Source organism: Schistocerca piceifrons, chromosome 1 (genome assembly GCF_021461385.2).
Source record: "Schistocerca piceifrons isolate TAMUIC-IGC-003096 chromosome 1, iqSchPice1.1, whole genome shotgun sequence".
NCBI classification, from domain to species: domain Eukaryota; kingdom Metazoa; phylum Arthropoda; class Insecta; order Orthoptera; family Acrididae; genus Schistocerca; species Schistocerca piceifrons.
The window spans coordinates 470,216,614-470,233,102 of record NC_060138.1 but is presented as its reverse complement, the minus strand read 5'-3'; the positions used below and the strand labels follow the sequence as shown (position 1 = coordinate 470,233,102).

General features: G+C 44.3%; 1 protein-coding gene across 3 annotated transcripts in view; it reads left to right on the top strand.

Annotated features, from left to right (window-relative positions):
- The window catches only part of LOC124798501 (DNA ligase 1), a 130,125-nt gene that overhangs the window by 783 nt on the left and 112,853 nt on the right, over positions 1-16,489 (top strand). For all 3 annotated transcript variants that reach the window (XM_047261959.1, XM_047261950.1, XM_047261943.1), the window contains exon 2: positions 16,356-16,427. In XM_047261959.1, coding sequence (XP_047117915.1) covers positions 16,356-16,427 — 72 coding nt within the window. The remainder of the gene's footprint in view (positions 1-16,355; positions 16,428-16,489) is intronic.

Sequence of the window (16,489 nt, the reverse complement as noted above, 5' to 3'; positions counted from 1 at the left end):
TACAGTCAGTCCTTAATTATGTCAGTTATAAACCGTTTTCGTTAAATGTGCCATAGCTTCACTACATTTTTCTAACGTTTATCACTTGTTTTGTGTTTGGAAATTTGTAGGCACAGTATCAAGATTAAAATACTGTAATTTTCACCTACCATTGCGTTACTACTTATAGTTTTGAGCCTATACGCAACAGAGGCTTCATTGATATTTGTAGTCTTTCATTATTGAAAATTACAACACAGAAGTCTGTAGACACACTATTTACCACCAGTGTTCAAAAGCCATGGACCAAGCTGGATTCCAAGGTCAGTCAGTATCGCTGATTAGCATTCACCTCAGTGTTGAGATAACAAGATCAACTCTTCAACAGAGGCCAACGGAAGCGTCCGATTCCACGCGTCTGCTTTGCCCCATGACGTAAGGGTGTTGTGTGTGACGTCATTACGGCTGGGAGTTTATGAGTTGGTTGTATTTGTAGATGTGGGTTTGTTGTGTTTGATGGGGCCCTGTGTGTGTGGGGGGGGAGGGCGAATTTGTTGGTGGTAAATTTTTTTGGGACTCTTTTACTCGGGTTGTAATGTTTTGTGTATTTATTGTGTATTGAAAGTGTTTTAATTTACGCAGGGATGTTTGACTTTTGAATTTTTGAGGTGTTGTGACTTTGGTTCTGTTTTACGTAGTTGTAGGTGTTGCTTTCTTCATATCAATAGTTATGGTTGACCTATATAGGTCAAGGGAAATGACCGATTACAGTTTGCATAGTTTTATGTGTAAGTATTGGCGTTTTGGTATCATCAGCTGTGGTCAAGGGAAATGTCTGATTCAAATTTGCATAGTTTTTCCTGCAGGCGTTGGTGTTTTGGTAACGTCAGCTGTGGTTGACCTATATAGGCCAAGGGAAGTGTGTGATTCCTGTAGATTTCTAATAATTTTTTTTCCGCCATTTTGTATGTTTTGGGATCGTGGTGTGTTTTTCTTTACTGTTATATTTAGCTTGTCCCCTCCCAAAAACCACCAATTTCCCGCAGTTATCCCGTTAGTTTGATTGTATTTTTGGAGGGAGATGTTATTGTCTTATTTGTACGTATTATCATGTTTTTGCCGTGTGTATGTAGCTACATCATAGGCACCATATTAGAGGCACTTGGAATAGGCTAGCTATTTCCACCATATTCATGACGTCATGGGTCAAAGCAGACGGGTGTAATCGGACACTTCCGTAATTCCCTGCTGAGCAGGTCCACACTATTGCCTAGTAAACATGAGGGCAGGTGTGAGCTGCAAAGTAGTCATATAGATGTAAATGCATTGAAGACTGACTGACAAATATAATTGAGTAATTTGGAAGTGAATGTAGCATCTGATGTACTTCAAGGAAGGATAGGATCCTTCTGTGAGGTCAGTGGATGCATCATTGGCAGTGTTTGTAGTTCAGGGTGTAAGGTTTGCAAGTTTCTTCAGTGAGTTATGAATTAATTTTTTTTGTTTACATGTTTAGCGTTTTTGTTAGGTGTTAGTTTGGTGTCTTTGTTAGGTGTTAGTGGAGGGAGGGATGTTGACGCCAGGCAGATTTATTTAAAGAGTTTTATGGAATTGTATCGTTTCAATGAATGAGAGAAAAAGTGAAAGCAACCAGCCTTGCTTCTGGTGTTCCGGCGAAGCTGTGAAGTCTGTAGTAGTGTGGCCGTGGACTTCTGGTTTGGGGGTAACTGTTATGCCCAAATGAGAGTTTGATGACTTGATAAAATTGTGCCACAGCATTGAGCAATTGTGTGGTATTCACAAAATTTTTTTGGGAACAAGTGATGTTATGTCCAGATAGAATAAACTTTGCTGCTGAGACTTCCGAAATTCTCATATCACACTTCGAGAAATCCCCCTCCTCCCTCTCCCGCAAATGAGAATATCGAGAGATTATTGATAACTTGTGGCATTTAGAAAAAAGTGCCAGAGCTTGCAGCACAATCGGACAATTATGAAACTCATGTAATATGCTTTACCAAGATTTAATCCAAAATCAGACATTGTTGGGAATGTGACCTTTCGGGCAAAGCTACTTGTACACATAATATAAAGTCTCCATTGGGTAGCAGTTGTGGGAATTACTGGAGGCTGGGATTCCACCCATTTGCTTTGAGCAATGATGTCATCACCATGCCGAACACCCATTTCGAGTGTGTCCAACTTGCTCACGAAAACATCAATCATAACACCTGCAGAAATACAAATACCAATTGAACCATCAATAAAATTAGCAGGGCATCTGCGGAGCAAAGGGGGTTTGGGTGTAGACAAACTAAAAATTCAGTAATAAAAACAACAACACTCTTAAGACACAGCACTCAGGAAGGGGCACACTCAAAAGCACTGAAAAATGAAATCCAACAAAGCGCTCAATAAGATCAAGGTATCCAAATCTCCAGTTAACCTACACTGAAGTGCCAAAGAAACTGGTATGGGCATGCACATTCAAATACAGACATGTGTAAACAGGCAGAATACTGTGCTGGGCCCAGCGGCACCTACATAAGACAAGTGTCTGATGCAGTTGTTAGATCAGTTACTGCTGCTACAGGGCAGGTTATCAAGAATAAAGTGAGTTTGAATGTGGTGTTATAGTAAGCGCACGGGCGGTGGGACACACCGTCTCCAAGGTATCGATGAAATGGGGATTTTCCCATACGACTGTTTCACAAATGTACTGTGAATATCAAGAGTCTGGTAAAAAATCAAATTTCCGATATCACTGTGGCTGGTAAAAGATCCCGCCTGTGCCCGTCAGCACCGATGTTGGACTGTTAATGAGTGGAAACATGTTGTGTGCTTGGATGAGTCTCATTTCAGATTGTGTCGAACGGATGGACGTGTACGGGTATGGAGACCCTGCATATCAGCAAGGGCTGTTGAAGCTGCTGGAGTCTCTGCAGTGGTGTGTGGTGTTTGCAGTTGGAGTGACATGGGACCCTAGGTACATCTAGATACGACTCTGACAGGGGGCACCTACTTAAGATCGTGTCTGGTCACCTGCATCCGTTCATATCCATTGTGCATTCAAATGGATTTGGGCAATTCCAACCCGACAATTTGACACCCCCACGTGTCCAGAATTGCTACAGAGTGGCTTCTGGTACACTGTTCTGCGTTTAAACACTTCTGTGGCTACCAAACTCCGCAGACATGAACACTATTGAGCACATCTGGTCTGCCTTGCAACGTGCTGTTCAGAAGAGATCTCCACCCCCTCATACTGTTATGGATTTATGGTCAGCTTTGCAGGATTCATGGTGTCAGTTCCCTCCAGTACTACTTCAGACATTAGTTGAGTCCATGCCACGTTGTGTTGTGGCACATCTGCATGCTCGCAGGGGCCCTATACAATATTAGGTGGGTGTATCAGTTTCTCTGGCTCTTCAGTGTATATAACTCAACCCTAGACCACAGTACCAGTAACCGCCATCACAACTACTAGAGCAGAACATATCATACCTCAGTCCTAGATCAAAATACCAATTTGTGGTGTCAGAGGCTTTTGTGTTGCTTGCTGCAGTAGTTTGTGTATTTGCGATGAATGATGGGGAGTGAACGTGACAAATGAGGAGTCGGTTAGGATGAGCCGGGATCCCATGAGAAAATAGTTTTTGAAAACTGTCGTAAGTGGACCAGTGTTTTTTAATTAAATTGTGGAAGAAGGTAGATGATAAGTGTTACATGTTTGATATATTAATAAACATTGATCCATCTACCTTCTCCCATGCTTTAATTAAAAATAGTGATCCAGTACACAGTGGTTATGCGGCCACCTAAGAGTGCAGGTTAAGTTTTGCAACATAATCTGTTTTATATGACAACAGTCTGTACAATATATTCCATTGCGACAACACATACTTTGGTACACTCCGCCACATGACGACTGTAGTGTATTAAATGGAACACAATAATATACCTCACGAACATACTGCCATCACATGATTAGACCACTAGAGCATGTCACCTCTTGATACCCTGTGCCCTCCGCAAAAACATTTCACTTCGACTCCAAAACAAATACACTGTTTCTCTATGGTGACACACAACACATCGAGGCGTAGTGCAACTGCGTCACAAGTTAAAGCAGACCCGTGGTATCTTACAACCATTTATCGTGATTCAGCTGTAACGACAATGGACGCAAAGATAAAAAGGGCAAGAATGGTAAACAGAAAAGTCAACATATTCACAAAATGGATAAGGAAGGGTTATAACATTTTCTAATGGGAATATCGAATCATTTGTTTTGGATAGAAAACTTGTGGATGTATGACTCAAATTCAAATGAATAGTTGACAGGTGTGCTCCATGGGAAGGTAATGGGACCATTGTTTTTCATGTTACATATACTAATAAATCAGTCACGATTTCATATTTTTAACTGATGAAATTCTCCTGAGTAACTGTAGTAGCCCATTAGATCATGAAAACATCAACATAGTTGAAGACTGGCAACTAGCTGTTAATGTAGAGAAGTGCAAATTGTCAAATTCACAAAATGCAATAGTATGGCTTTCTGTGGTTACAGGATTAATGAGTCGTAACTAGAGACCCCACTACAGCTCATTGGTCAATGTTTAGCCAACGCCATTCCTCCCACTCCTCTCAAAACAGTGCCTCGCTGTTCCAGAGTAAACTGTGGCTTTCTTGTGTGGTCAGTGATCCTTCTTATCGTGGCGATGATACGTGCTCCCATTCTAGTCATGTTGTCATGTCCTTATGATCACTGTGACACTCAGATGGGGTTATCTCCATGGTGGCGTTGCTATTGACAGGCTGATCTTCATGTTCCCTCTTATCATTAATCTGCACCTAATATAAGGGTGATGATATCTCTGTGCTTGTGTGTCCTTGTTGTAGGATCATTCTCAACTTCATAAGTGATGCTTGACGAGCGACATATAATTTTGTGAGGACTTGAAATATTTTTCTGATTCTTTTACCTTTTAGGGGGGCTTAAAAATGTACTGGGTTGTAGCTTATTGGTTAGTCTTTGGCTTTATAACATTCATGTCCTTATCCTGCCATTGCAGTTGTAGTGATGAGCTTGTTTGATACATTAATACTCTGCATCATCCATTTTGAACAATTGTTCTTTCAGCTTCTCGCCCATAGTTTGCGAAATGTGGCATGAAACCTGTAGTGACTTCTTTGCTGTGTTGTATATGAATGCATGATGGGTAGTACCTTGCCCTGTATATTTTGATATCATTGTACATGAAGAACATATATATCATTTTGTTAAAATTTTCCATGTGGCTACTTGCCTTTTGGTGGTTGACTGTTGTCATTCTGTGGATGATGTTGCACCGTGAAGCCATTTATGACACCAATTTTGACAGAAACACTTTTGTATGTTCGGATATACAGTTTCTTGTGTCCAGCAGTAAGTACAGCCTTGATGATAGTGTAGCAAGTGAGGCAGTTGGTGAACACAATGCGCCTTCTATTCTCATGATTATATCTAGGCTGTTCCCAAATCCTGGATGGTTTGATTTTGGAGCATTGTGAAAATACGACAGTGTGGCTGGTTGTAAAGGAACTGGGGTGATGAGCAGCCATTTCCATCACATTCGGTCATAATCCAATGTATACGATGTTCCATATATTAGTCTGAATTCAGATTTAACTGCTTCTTCATTTCAAGGCACCTGTGGGATTCAGTTATGCCGGACCTTCCATTGTTCGGCTGTAGCGGTTGTTGGCGAGTAGAATATCACCAGTGCTGTAAGTTTTGTCCAGTGAATCAGGCAGTTGACATCCTTGTGCTTGTTTCCCTTTTATTGTACTACTATGGCTTCATACTCCTGAAGCTTCAAAGTTCATGTTGCCAGTCATCCTGATGATGTTAACCATCACAAAGAACTGTGGTCAGCTACAACAGTGAATGGGCTGCTATATAAATAGGGTTGAAACTTATTCATTGCCAACTGCAATGTCAGTTGTAGAGTAACTCTTTGTGGACTAGCAGAGTACTCTGGATGCTAAAACAATGAATCACTTTTTTAACCAAAACTGAGTACCCGAGTAGATGATGACACGTTTACCACGATGAAACCATTATTTTTTGTGGAACAGGTTGAAGATAAATGTGAGTAAGTTGAATCATAGGTGAAAAAATTGCACAATGGATTGCTGCTGAGTAATCCCATCTCCGCTGTACAGTCTACAGTTCTTCAGACTTGTGAATGTCTGGATAACATACCAGTGACCATTGCTTGACATAAAACTTGTGTTATGGTCGAAGGAGTCATCTTTCACAGAGACCTTACACTCCAGACAGACGAGGAGCTACAAGCTAATCTCCAATGGTGAGGTGTATATTTTGTCTGGTGCATACAAAAAGATCCCACACGTGATGAAACAGATACAGGCACTTTCTTTGAAGGAAAGGCCTCCCACAAAAAGTTAAAGCCATGGTGTACAGGTGTGACGTGAAACCTGACGTCCCACGACCCATAAGGCGTTTCCAATGTTTATGCTTTGGTCATAGATCATCCTGCTGCGCCATGGATCGTAAGTGTGGGAACTGTGGACCATCACTCCTTACACACAACCACCTTAGTTGTCAGTTGAAAGGAACACCACCCTTCAGATGCATCAGTTTGCATAGTCTTAAAGAAAAAAGGAAGGGACAGGAATATAAATCTATTGAATACATGTCATATATTGACATGCGAAAAAATATATGAATGCTTTCATCCTGTTGACATGACACTCAATTATGCAGAAGTCACCGCCATTATCCCCCCACCTCAGTTTTTTCCAAACCAGGTTTCCCATTGCCCTCCTGTTTGATGATTCCTGCAGCATCGTCTTTGGGAACCAATTCCTACACCCTACCATAGATCAGCTTCCTCCTCTGACATCCACCAGTGACAGGGCTCCATCTTGGGATCCTTCTCACTGGAAACCAACAGATCAGATGCCAGACACCAGCTAATCGCGTAAGGAGCTACTGCCTTTAGGTCCAGAGCTGCACAGTCTTCTTCCATTCCCATACCCACTGCAAAAAGGGCCTTGAAAGAATCTTGGCCACCAATATTGCAAAGAAGGGAGATGAGGAGGATGAAAACAACATCAAATGGGACACAGCTACTCGTGTGACCTTGGAGGCACCAGATACCCCCAATACAGTCGCATTATGAACCAATGTTCATTGATGTGGTACCATCCCCACTGGTGACAGGCAGTGATCCTGAGGCCTGACCAGTTCTGCTCATCCCTTCACCCCTAACCTGCACACCCACAACATGATCATTCAATAATACTTTAACATATATTACTGCCACATTCTGGAACAACACATTATTTCCTTTTAACTGTAGTTTGCATTGCTCTGCAAGAAAAGTACTTCACTGATGACTATCCCCCAATGCTCCATGGTTATTATGCATCTGTAGGAACTGTGCTGACCCCAAGATTCGCCTGGAGGGGTCTGTACATTGGTTCACACAGATGTCATCAGTGAGTGTCTACCAAGTTTGAACACCACCAGGGGGCACATGGTCCTTTCGTGAATATATGCGTTGTGAGCACGGGCCCCTGAGCTATTGCAGCCTTCCTTCTTTCCCAGGCTGTGTTTCCTTTCCCTTCCCTTCCCCTCCTTTCCTGTCCTTGCTCCTTCCCCTCTGCCCTCTCCTCTCCTTCTCTTGGTGTCCTTGTTTATGTTGCCCTTGCTATCCTCCTGGTTATGTTGGCTTTGCGATTTGGTTTTGTTGAGTAATTACCTCATCCTTTTGGCATCCTCTGGCCCCCTCTGGGGAACTCCATTACTAAATTTCTATTCCATAGTGTGAGCCATTTGGACAGTAGCACCTTATCTAGTGTCTCCGGTGTGTGCCCTCCTAGTTCCTTCCATCTTTTCTTTCAAGTTGTTGTCTGATGCTAGGGTACATAGCCAGCATGGTAGCAAGCTCGTGTGATGGGGTCACTATATACCCTTTTGTTTGAGCCCCCTGAACACACAGGGATCACACTTCTGATACCTGAGCTGTGACCTACTAGGAGTGGTTGCTTGTCATCCTGGAGCATCGGAACTCCCGGCAGTGGCCGCCGTGCCAGATGGCCCTTGCTGTGGCTCGGTGGTACCCGTGGGGAGAGCCCCTGATCGGAGTGGGTGGTATCGAGGTGGATGCCATGCAAATTGAATGCATACGGGTCCAGAACTCTGGCCGTTCTTCTACAGCCGTCTCTTTGAATGGAACTGATTCTTTTAGTGCTGCTTCTCCTGCTCCTTCAGCCTTCCCTTAAGTGGCTACCCACTGGGAGGAGGGTCAGGCTCATCGGCTAGGGGTGAAACCTTTCCCCTGCTATCTGGTTTCCACCAGGACTGATAAGGATACATTCACCAATACCAAGCCTTTAATTTTTGTGGAACACATTGAAGGCAAGTTTCGCGAAGTGGACACACTGACCAAGGTGCGGTTGGGTTCGTTGTTGTTCAAAGCTGCTTCAGCTGCCCAGTCTGTGGTCCTTCGTGCCTGTGACTATCTTGGCACAATTCCTGTGTTCATTACCCCCCACCAGTCTTTGAATGTGGTTCGAGGTGTAAATTTTCACAGAGACCTCATCCTTCAAACTGATGAGTAACTTAGGGACAATCTAGGACGGCGGGGTGTTCACTTTGTTCGGTGGGTGTTCACATTGTTCGGTGTGTTCGGAAGAGCCCGAAGGACACATTGATACTGGTGCCTTTATCCAGGCCTTTGAAGGGGATACTCTCCCTGAGAAGGTCAAGATTATCATTTATTGATGTGACCTGAAGCCTACATCCCACCACCTAAGAGATGTTTTAAGTGTTTGCGGTTTGGACACACGTCTTCCCACTGTTCGCAGACCCCTCTCTGTGGTGACTGTGGGTGTCCACTCAATGAGGGGAGTTCCTGTGTTCCTCCTCCTGTGTGTTTTAATTGTCATGGCAGTCATTCTCCATGTTCACCGGATTGCCCGGCTTATAAGACGGAAAAGAAGATACAGGAGTATAAGTCCCTTGATCGTCTAACCTACACTGTGGCTCGTAAGAAGCATGCCCGTCTTCATCCTCTGTCAATGACGTCTAGCTATGCTTTAGTTACATCTTCACCCCTTCCTCCTCTTCCTTACCCCAGTCCCGAACCCCTCTCCTTGCCCCCCCCCCCCCCTGCGGTTCCCACACCCTCCCCTCAGGGTGCCGCTCCCCCTCCCCAGCCGGAGAAGTGTCCCACTTCTTCGGCGTCTGCCAGTCAAGGGCGCCCCTCCCGGGACCCCTCTTCCCGGCACCTTCCAGACCGAAGGTCTGCTGCCACACGACGACCACGAGAACCACGGTCTGTTGGCCCCTGGGTTGCTCACTCTCTTTTTGATCCAGATCTTGCTGCAGCTGGCTCCGTTCATAAGTCCCAGGACAAGGAGCCTCTGGTGTCGCCAGAGTTCCTGTCCCCACCTTCGCGATTTTACTCTGACCTGGCTTTAGCCTGTTCACTTCCCATTTGAATCATCATTCTGTTCTTATCCAATGGAATTGTAATGGATATTACTGTCACCTTTCGGAGTTGAAGTCCCTCATTTTATTTTACTCTGCATCTTGTGTGGTTCTACAGGAATCTCATTTTACTGATCCGACCCTCAGTGGGTTCTGTGCTTTCTGCCGAAATCGGGTCGGCCCCATGCGGCTGGCGTTTGTATGTTGGTCTGTCTGGACATTGATAGCACATGGATTCCTCTTCAAACAACACTGGAAGTGGTTGCTGTTAGGGTCCATCTGGACTCTGGGGTCACAGTTTGCGATCTTTATCTCCCTCCTGACAGGACTCTTACACCTGCTGCCTTAACTGCCCTTCTCCAGCAACTTCCTCCTCCCCTCCTCCTTCATGGGCATTTTAATGCTCATCACCCCTTGTGGGGCAGTGTATTTCCATGTAGTCAGGGTCTTACCATAGACCAGTTTCTTGCAGACCATGACTTGTGCCTTCTTAATGATGGCTCCCCTACCCATTTCCCTGCCGGTCATGGTACCTTTTCTGCCATTGACCTTTCTCTTTCTTCTCCCTCCCTCCTCCCTTCATTACACTGGTCGCCACACGACGACCTTTGCGATAGTGACCATTTCCCGTTGATTCTCTCGCTACCTTCCCGCTCCCTGATGGACAGGTTACCTCGTTCAACTTTCGAACGCGCCGATTGGCCTCTATATACTGCAGAGGTCGTTTTTTCTCCCTCTTTGTCGGGTTGTATTGATGATGTCCTACGTGACATGTCTGCTGCGATTGTTCGCGCTGCTAGCCTTGCTATCCCACACTCATCTGGGTCATTTTGCCGCCCGCAAGTCCCGTGGTGGAGTGCAGCCATTGCCATTGCAATCTGTGATTGCCGTCGAGCTTTGCGACACCTTAAGAGGCACCATTCTGCTGTCAATCGTATTACCTTTAAATGCCTTCGCTCCAAAGCTCGTTACTTAATCACATGGAGCAAACGGGTGTGTTGGGAATGCTTTGTCCCTCTGTCACAGGTATGGGCTACACTTCGTTCTCTCCAAGGTTGCCATCGGCAGTTTATTACCCTCCCAGGCCTTGCCCTCCCGGATGGCCTTTGCACGGACCCGTTGATTCTCGCGAAACAGCTTGCGACCCATTTTGCAACAGCATCAGCATCAACCTCCTATCCGGCTGCTTTCCTTCACTAGAAACAGCAAACCGAAGCTTCCACCTTATGTTTTACCCCTTGTCAGTGAGAATCTTACAACGAACCTTTTACTGAATGGGAACTTCTTTCTGCACTTTCTTCTTATCATGATACGGCCCCTGGCCCAGACTCCATTCATAACCAATTGCTTCGGCATCTCAATGCTCCACAACGACAACATTTTCTCTGGGTGCTTAACCGTATTTGCCTCCAGTGTGACTTCCTCTCCCGATGGAGGGATAGCATTGTGGTTCCCGTACTTAAGCTTGGTAAGAACCCCGTTTGTCAAAAGCTATCGGCCAATTAGTCTGACAAATGTTGGTTGCAAGTTACTTGAATGGATGGTTGCCCGTTGGCACAATTGGGTCCTCTATTGTCCCCTTACCAGTGTGGCTTCCGAGAGGGACGGCCTCCGATGGATCATTTACTTCGCTTGGAATCCGCAGTTCAGCAATTTGGTTGCAGCATTTTTCGACCTTTGCAAGGCGTATGACACGGCTTGGCGCCCTCATATCTTTCTTACACTTCATGAGTGGGGTCTTCGGGGCCCACTCCCGATTTTTATCCACCAGTTCCAGTTCCATCTGTCGTTCAGGGTTGGGGTTGGTACTGTTTTTAGTTCTCCATGGCCCCAGGATAATGGCATCCCACAAGGTTCCGTACTGAGTGTATTTCTTTTCCTCATTGCTATGGATGGACTTGTGGCCTCTGTTGGTCCTTTGGTCACCCCTGCTCTGTATGTGGATGGTTTCTGCATTTGGGTTAGTTCCTCTTCGATGGCCTCTGCAGAGTGGCAGCTCTAGGGTGCTTTATGGCGTGCCTCTGCATGGACCCTCTCACATGGGTTTCAATTCTCTCCTTTAAAATCGCGGGTGGTCCACTTCTGTCGCCGTACTACAGTCCATCCCGATCCGGAGCTCTATCTCAATGCACAACGATTACATGTGGTACCACAGTTTCGTTTCAAGTGTCTTTTTTTCGGCAACAAGCTCACTTGGTTGCCTCATATCAGACTTCCTGAAGATAGGATGTTTCCGTAACTCAGTGTCCTTTGCTTCCTTGCCCACACCTCTTGGGGTGTAGATCGTTCCACTCTTCTCCGCTTTTTTGGGCTTCAGTGCTGTCTTACGTGGATTATGGTTGTCAGGTTTATGGTTTGGCTGCTCCTTCCACACTGCACCTCCTGGATCCGATACACCATCGTGGTATCCGTTTGGTCACCGGTGCCTTCCCTACTAGCTCTGTTGATATTCTCCTGGTTGAAGCTGGGATGCCCCCCCCCCCCCCCCCCCTTCTATTTGGCAGTCCCAGCTTCTGGTTTCTTATGCAGTCACTGTCTGTTCCTCTCCCACTCATACTTCCTATATTCTATCCTGTTCCCAGACCAAGGATGTCGCCCACCTGGCGGGTTTACCGGTTGGGCTCCGCCTTGTGTCTCTTCCCGTGATTTTCGGCTTGCTTTGTCCTGTCTCCCACGTCCCCCCCCCCCCCCCCCCCCCCCTCCTTGGTTCATTCCTCAGCCCCGGATTTGGATGGATCTCCACCGAGGTCCAAAAGATTACGTTTCCCCGATGGTGTTCTGCCCCCCCCCCCCCCCCCCCCCCCCCCCTCCGGCCGAATTTTGGGGATGCTGTTGTTCTTTTACACTGATGGCTCTAAATCTGCTGATCGTGCGGGATATGCCTTCACGCCCTCTGTTTGCATGGAAAATCACCTCCTGCCAACTGTATGTGGGTTGTTTACTGTGGAATTGATGGCCATTTCCCAGGCCCGCACCTTTATGAAACAGTCCCAACTCAACCACGTTTTGTTATGTACGGACTCAAAGAGTGACCTTCAGGCTACTGATCGGTGTTTTTGCTGACATCGCTTGGTGTCGGCCATCCATGACCGTCTCGCTGATCTTCACCATGCTGCTTGTCCCGTTAATTTCCTTTGGGTCGCTGGCCATGTGGGTATCCCAGGTAATAAGCTTGCTTATTGTTTAGCTGGGGGAGCAGTCACTTACCCCACTTCTCTGTATCCCTGCCTGAGGCGGATTTATGGCTTCATATCAAATTCCACTTCACACAATCAAGGTGGCAACTCTTGGGAGGCTACCTCCCTGTGTAATAAACTTCATGCGATTAAGGTGACACCTGCCCCGTGGCATTCTTCCTTCCACCTCTCCCGAAAGGACCACCCTGTGTCGTCTCTGCATCGGCCATACTGGGCTGACCCCTGGTTTTCTTTTGTGTAATGAGCCATCCCCACTTTGTGGTTGTGGAGCCTTCCACTTAGTAGCCCACATTTTCGTGGAATGCCCCCTTTTGGCTCTGCGTGCTATGTACAGACTTCCCCGCACTTTACCTTTAATGTTGGCTGACGATTCCCGGATGGTTGAACTGGTTCTCAGTTTCCTCCGTGAAAGTGGTTTTTATTTTCAGTTCTAAGGTTTTTAATCTCCCTCTTGAGTAGGGGCAGGGCAGTGAGGGTTGGGGTGTCTCCCACAGTAAGCTGTATTTGGAGATTCCTGACTCCCTTCCATGGCCAAGATCCTCTTTTCTCTCCCTTTTACTGTGTTTTTATCACTTTTTAGATTTTGTTAGTCTCCTTTTATAATACCCACTTTTACGTTGTAGAGGTTGAACGCTTTTGAATAGCAGGTGGTCTTGCATGTACTGCATCAGAGATGGGATATTTCCTGCCTCCAGCATAGCCTTGGGGTTCCCCACTTCCCTCCGTTTGTTTTTACCATTGACAACACGACTGCACTTTTACATTTTTTTTAGCCTCTTACCTTACTTCTGAGATGTAAATCCATCCTAATGGACCACCTTTGAAACAAGGGACTGATGACCTTGCTGTTTGGTCCCTTCAACCCTAATCAACCAACCAACCAAGTTTGAAGTAATAGCATTGCAGTTTTGAATGACCACAGTAACCACCATTTGTAACAGACAAGCTATTTACTTACATTGAGTTGAGCACCTCAATCCAACAGTTCCCTCCCCCTTCTCTTTTCTCCTACTTGGAGATGGGTACTTAAGTGTGCACTACCGCACTTGACAATCATTGTGACAGTGATTACTTTCTGGTGATCCTATTGCTTCCTTGACACTGCCCGCTGGACCAGTTACTACATTTGGTACTTAAAGAGTCAACTGGCTATTGTATGCCTCTGCTGTTACCTTCGCCTCTTTCTCTGTCAACCAGCTAGTGTGTCAGTAGAATGGCATGCCACCAGGTATAATCTAAAATATCAGTCTTCTAAAGTACTGACAGTATTTTGGCACAATGTGAATACCTTTTTATTGTTACTTATATGTGGATTGTTTATTAGCTTTTATCTTCTACCCTTGTCTGTGACTATTGATTGTTAATTGCAGCCAATGTTTAAGAAGCTAGAGGAATGAGCAGGTCAGGTGCTAGAAGTTTTGCTTCTTTACTGGGACATCTGTGTATACATTTTATTGTGTTCCCCTACTATATACATTTATTTGTACCATGAATTTACATTTGTTCATATAATGGGTCTAAACAGGGGTAACATGTGCTTCCCGTATATTTTTTCTCATCATGTGTTTGGAAGCCAAGGTACATTAACAGTTGACAGGACAGAGATTTCTGTTGGCATCAGGGTTGCTCATTCATCCTTAATTCTACACGATAAGCCATGTTCAACTGCATTGGCATTTTAAACTCGGGTCAACTGAACCTAACGGTACTGGATGCCAGCCTCTACATCTACAGACATAATCCACAAGCCAGTGTAAGGTGCATAGCAGAGGGTACTTTGTAGCACTACTAATCATTTTAATAATTTCTTTTTCCTTTCCACTCACAAAAGAGGAAGTTAAAAATGACAGTAGAGTCATTCTGCAGTCAGAGCCTGCAAACGCCAGCACTCTAAATTTTGTCAGTATTGTTTCACGAAAAAAACGTCTCCCCTCCAGGGATTCCCATTTGAGTTCTTGAAGCACCTCCACAATACTTGCATGTTGATTGAAACCACCAGTAAAAAATCTAGCAGCACACATCTGAATAGCATTGATGTCTTCCTTTAATTCAACCTGATATCAATCCCAAATGCTTCAGCAGTACTGAAGAGTGGGTTGCACAAATGTTCAATACATAATTTTCTTTATAGATGAGCTACATTTTCGTCAAATTCTCCCAATACACTGAAGTTGAGCATTCGCCTTCTATGTTACTGTGCTTGTGTGCTTGTTCCATTTCATATCACTTTGCAATATTAGGCCTAAATATTTAATCAACATGACAGTGTCAAGCAGCACACCATTATTACTGTATTCAAACATTACAGAATTGTTTTTCCTACTCATATTTGTTGAATCTGCAGCTTGTGGTCGCGTTCTCACTTCTGGAGCACGGGGTCCCAGGTTCGATTCCCGGCAGGGTCAGGGATTTTCACCTCCCTCGAGATGACTGGGTGTTTGTGCTGTTCTCATCATTTCATCATCATTCATGAAAGTGGTGAGACTGGACTGAGCAAAGGGTGGGAATTTGTACGGGCGCTGATAACCACGCAGTTGAGTGTCCCACAAACCAAACGTCGTCGCCGTCGTCATCATCATCATCATAATATTTGTTGACTTGTGTTTGCACAGTTAAGGGATACTGCCACTCATTGCATAAAATAGAAATGCTTGTCAGCCCTGTAATGTAATGGTTATTTGGCGTGTGATGTCAGAGCACTGACAATATTTCTGTTACGTGTATATTAGTTTTTGAAATGTAGGCTGCTGTGACAGACTGATCTGCAGCATCGCTTGAGGTCTATATTTCATTTGACTGTCTTTCATTAGAAGGTTGCAGGTTGGTTAAGAGTTGGCGAAGCCAGTAAATGTCAATGTGAGATTTTATATATGACGACTTACTGATCAGTAATGAAGGTGAAGGTGTAAGTTAGGTTGAAGGTGACAGTTTGGTTGTGATTTGATGCAGCAGTATCGAATGCTCCAGTTAATCCTTAAACTCCCTTCCAATTCCTCCATTTCGTACACTTTAACAGTAGCAGTTTTGAAGTTGCAGTATATTATAAATGAAAATTTGTGGTTATGTGGACTTTGTTTTTGAAAGCATTTGGAATGTTCAGATAGTTGTCATTGTATGTAATGCTGATGATCATACCGAGTACTTGAATATGAAGCCATCATTGCTAGTCGTGCCTTGATGTCATACATGGACGACATTGTCAGAACTGTGTGCATAAAAGTAATCGATGTATTTTGTTGCCAAATCATTTTTGTGTACTTCCTCATTTTCTCATACTTCCATTTCGTATATACAAATTGATTTTAGTAAAATAAAACATCACATTGGATTGTTATGTGACTGCATACTGAAAATTGATATGAATAGTATTCATATTCAGTTTTATTCTTGGTGTGTAGATAAAATCTATTCTGAAAATTGTTTATTGGATAGAGGGAGCTGAGAAGTGGAAAGATTTTGGTTTTCTTTTTAATTTTTTTCATTGGCACATTGAATTTCCTGAGCAAGTTGTTCAATATTGTTTTGTGTCATGTGTAATGATAATCATACTTTTTTGCACTCTGATGTTAAATTTCTAATTATAAAATATAGTTTTTAAAACATATATTTCTAATGTGTGCAGTTTCTTTCAGAGATTAATGTCTATTAATACTGTAAACAACTTTTTACAGATCATTTTTCAAGGTCAAACCTCAACAGGTAGACAGTGAAAAACATGAAGACGTACCAGATGAAAAGAACTGGTATGTAATGGTATACACATTGTGGTATTAATAAACACATATGCAGTAAAGATGCAAAATTG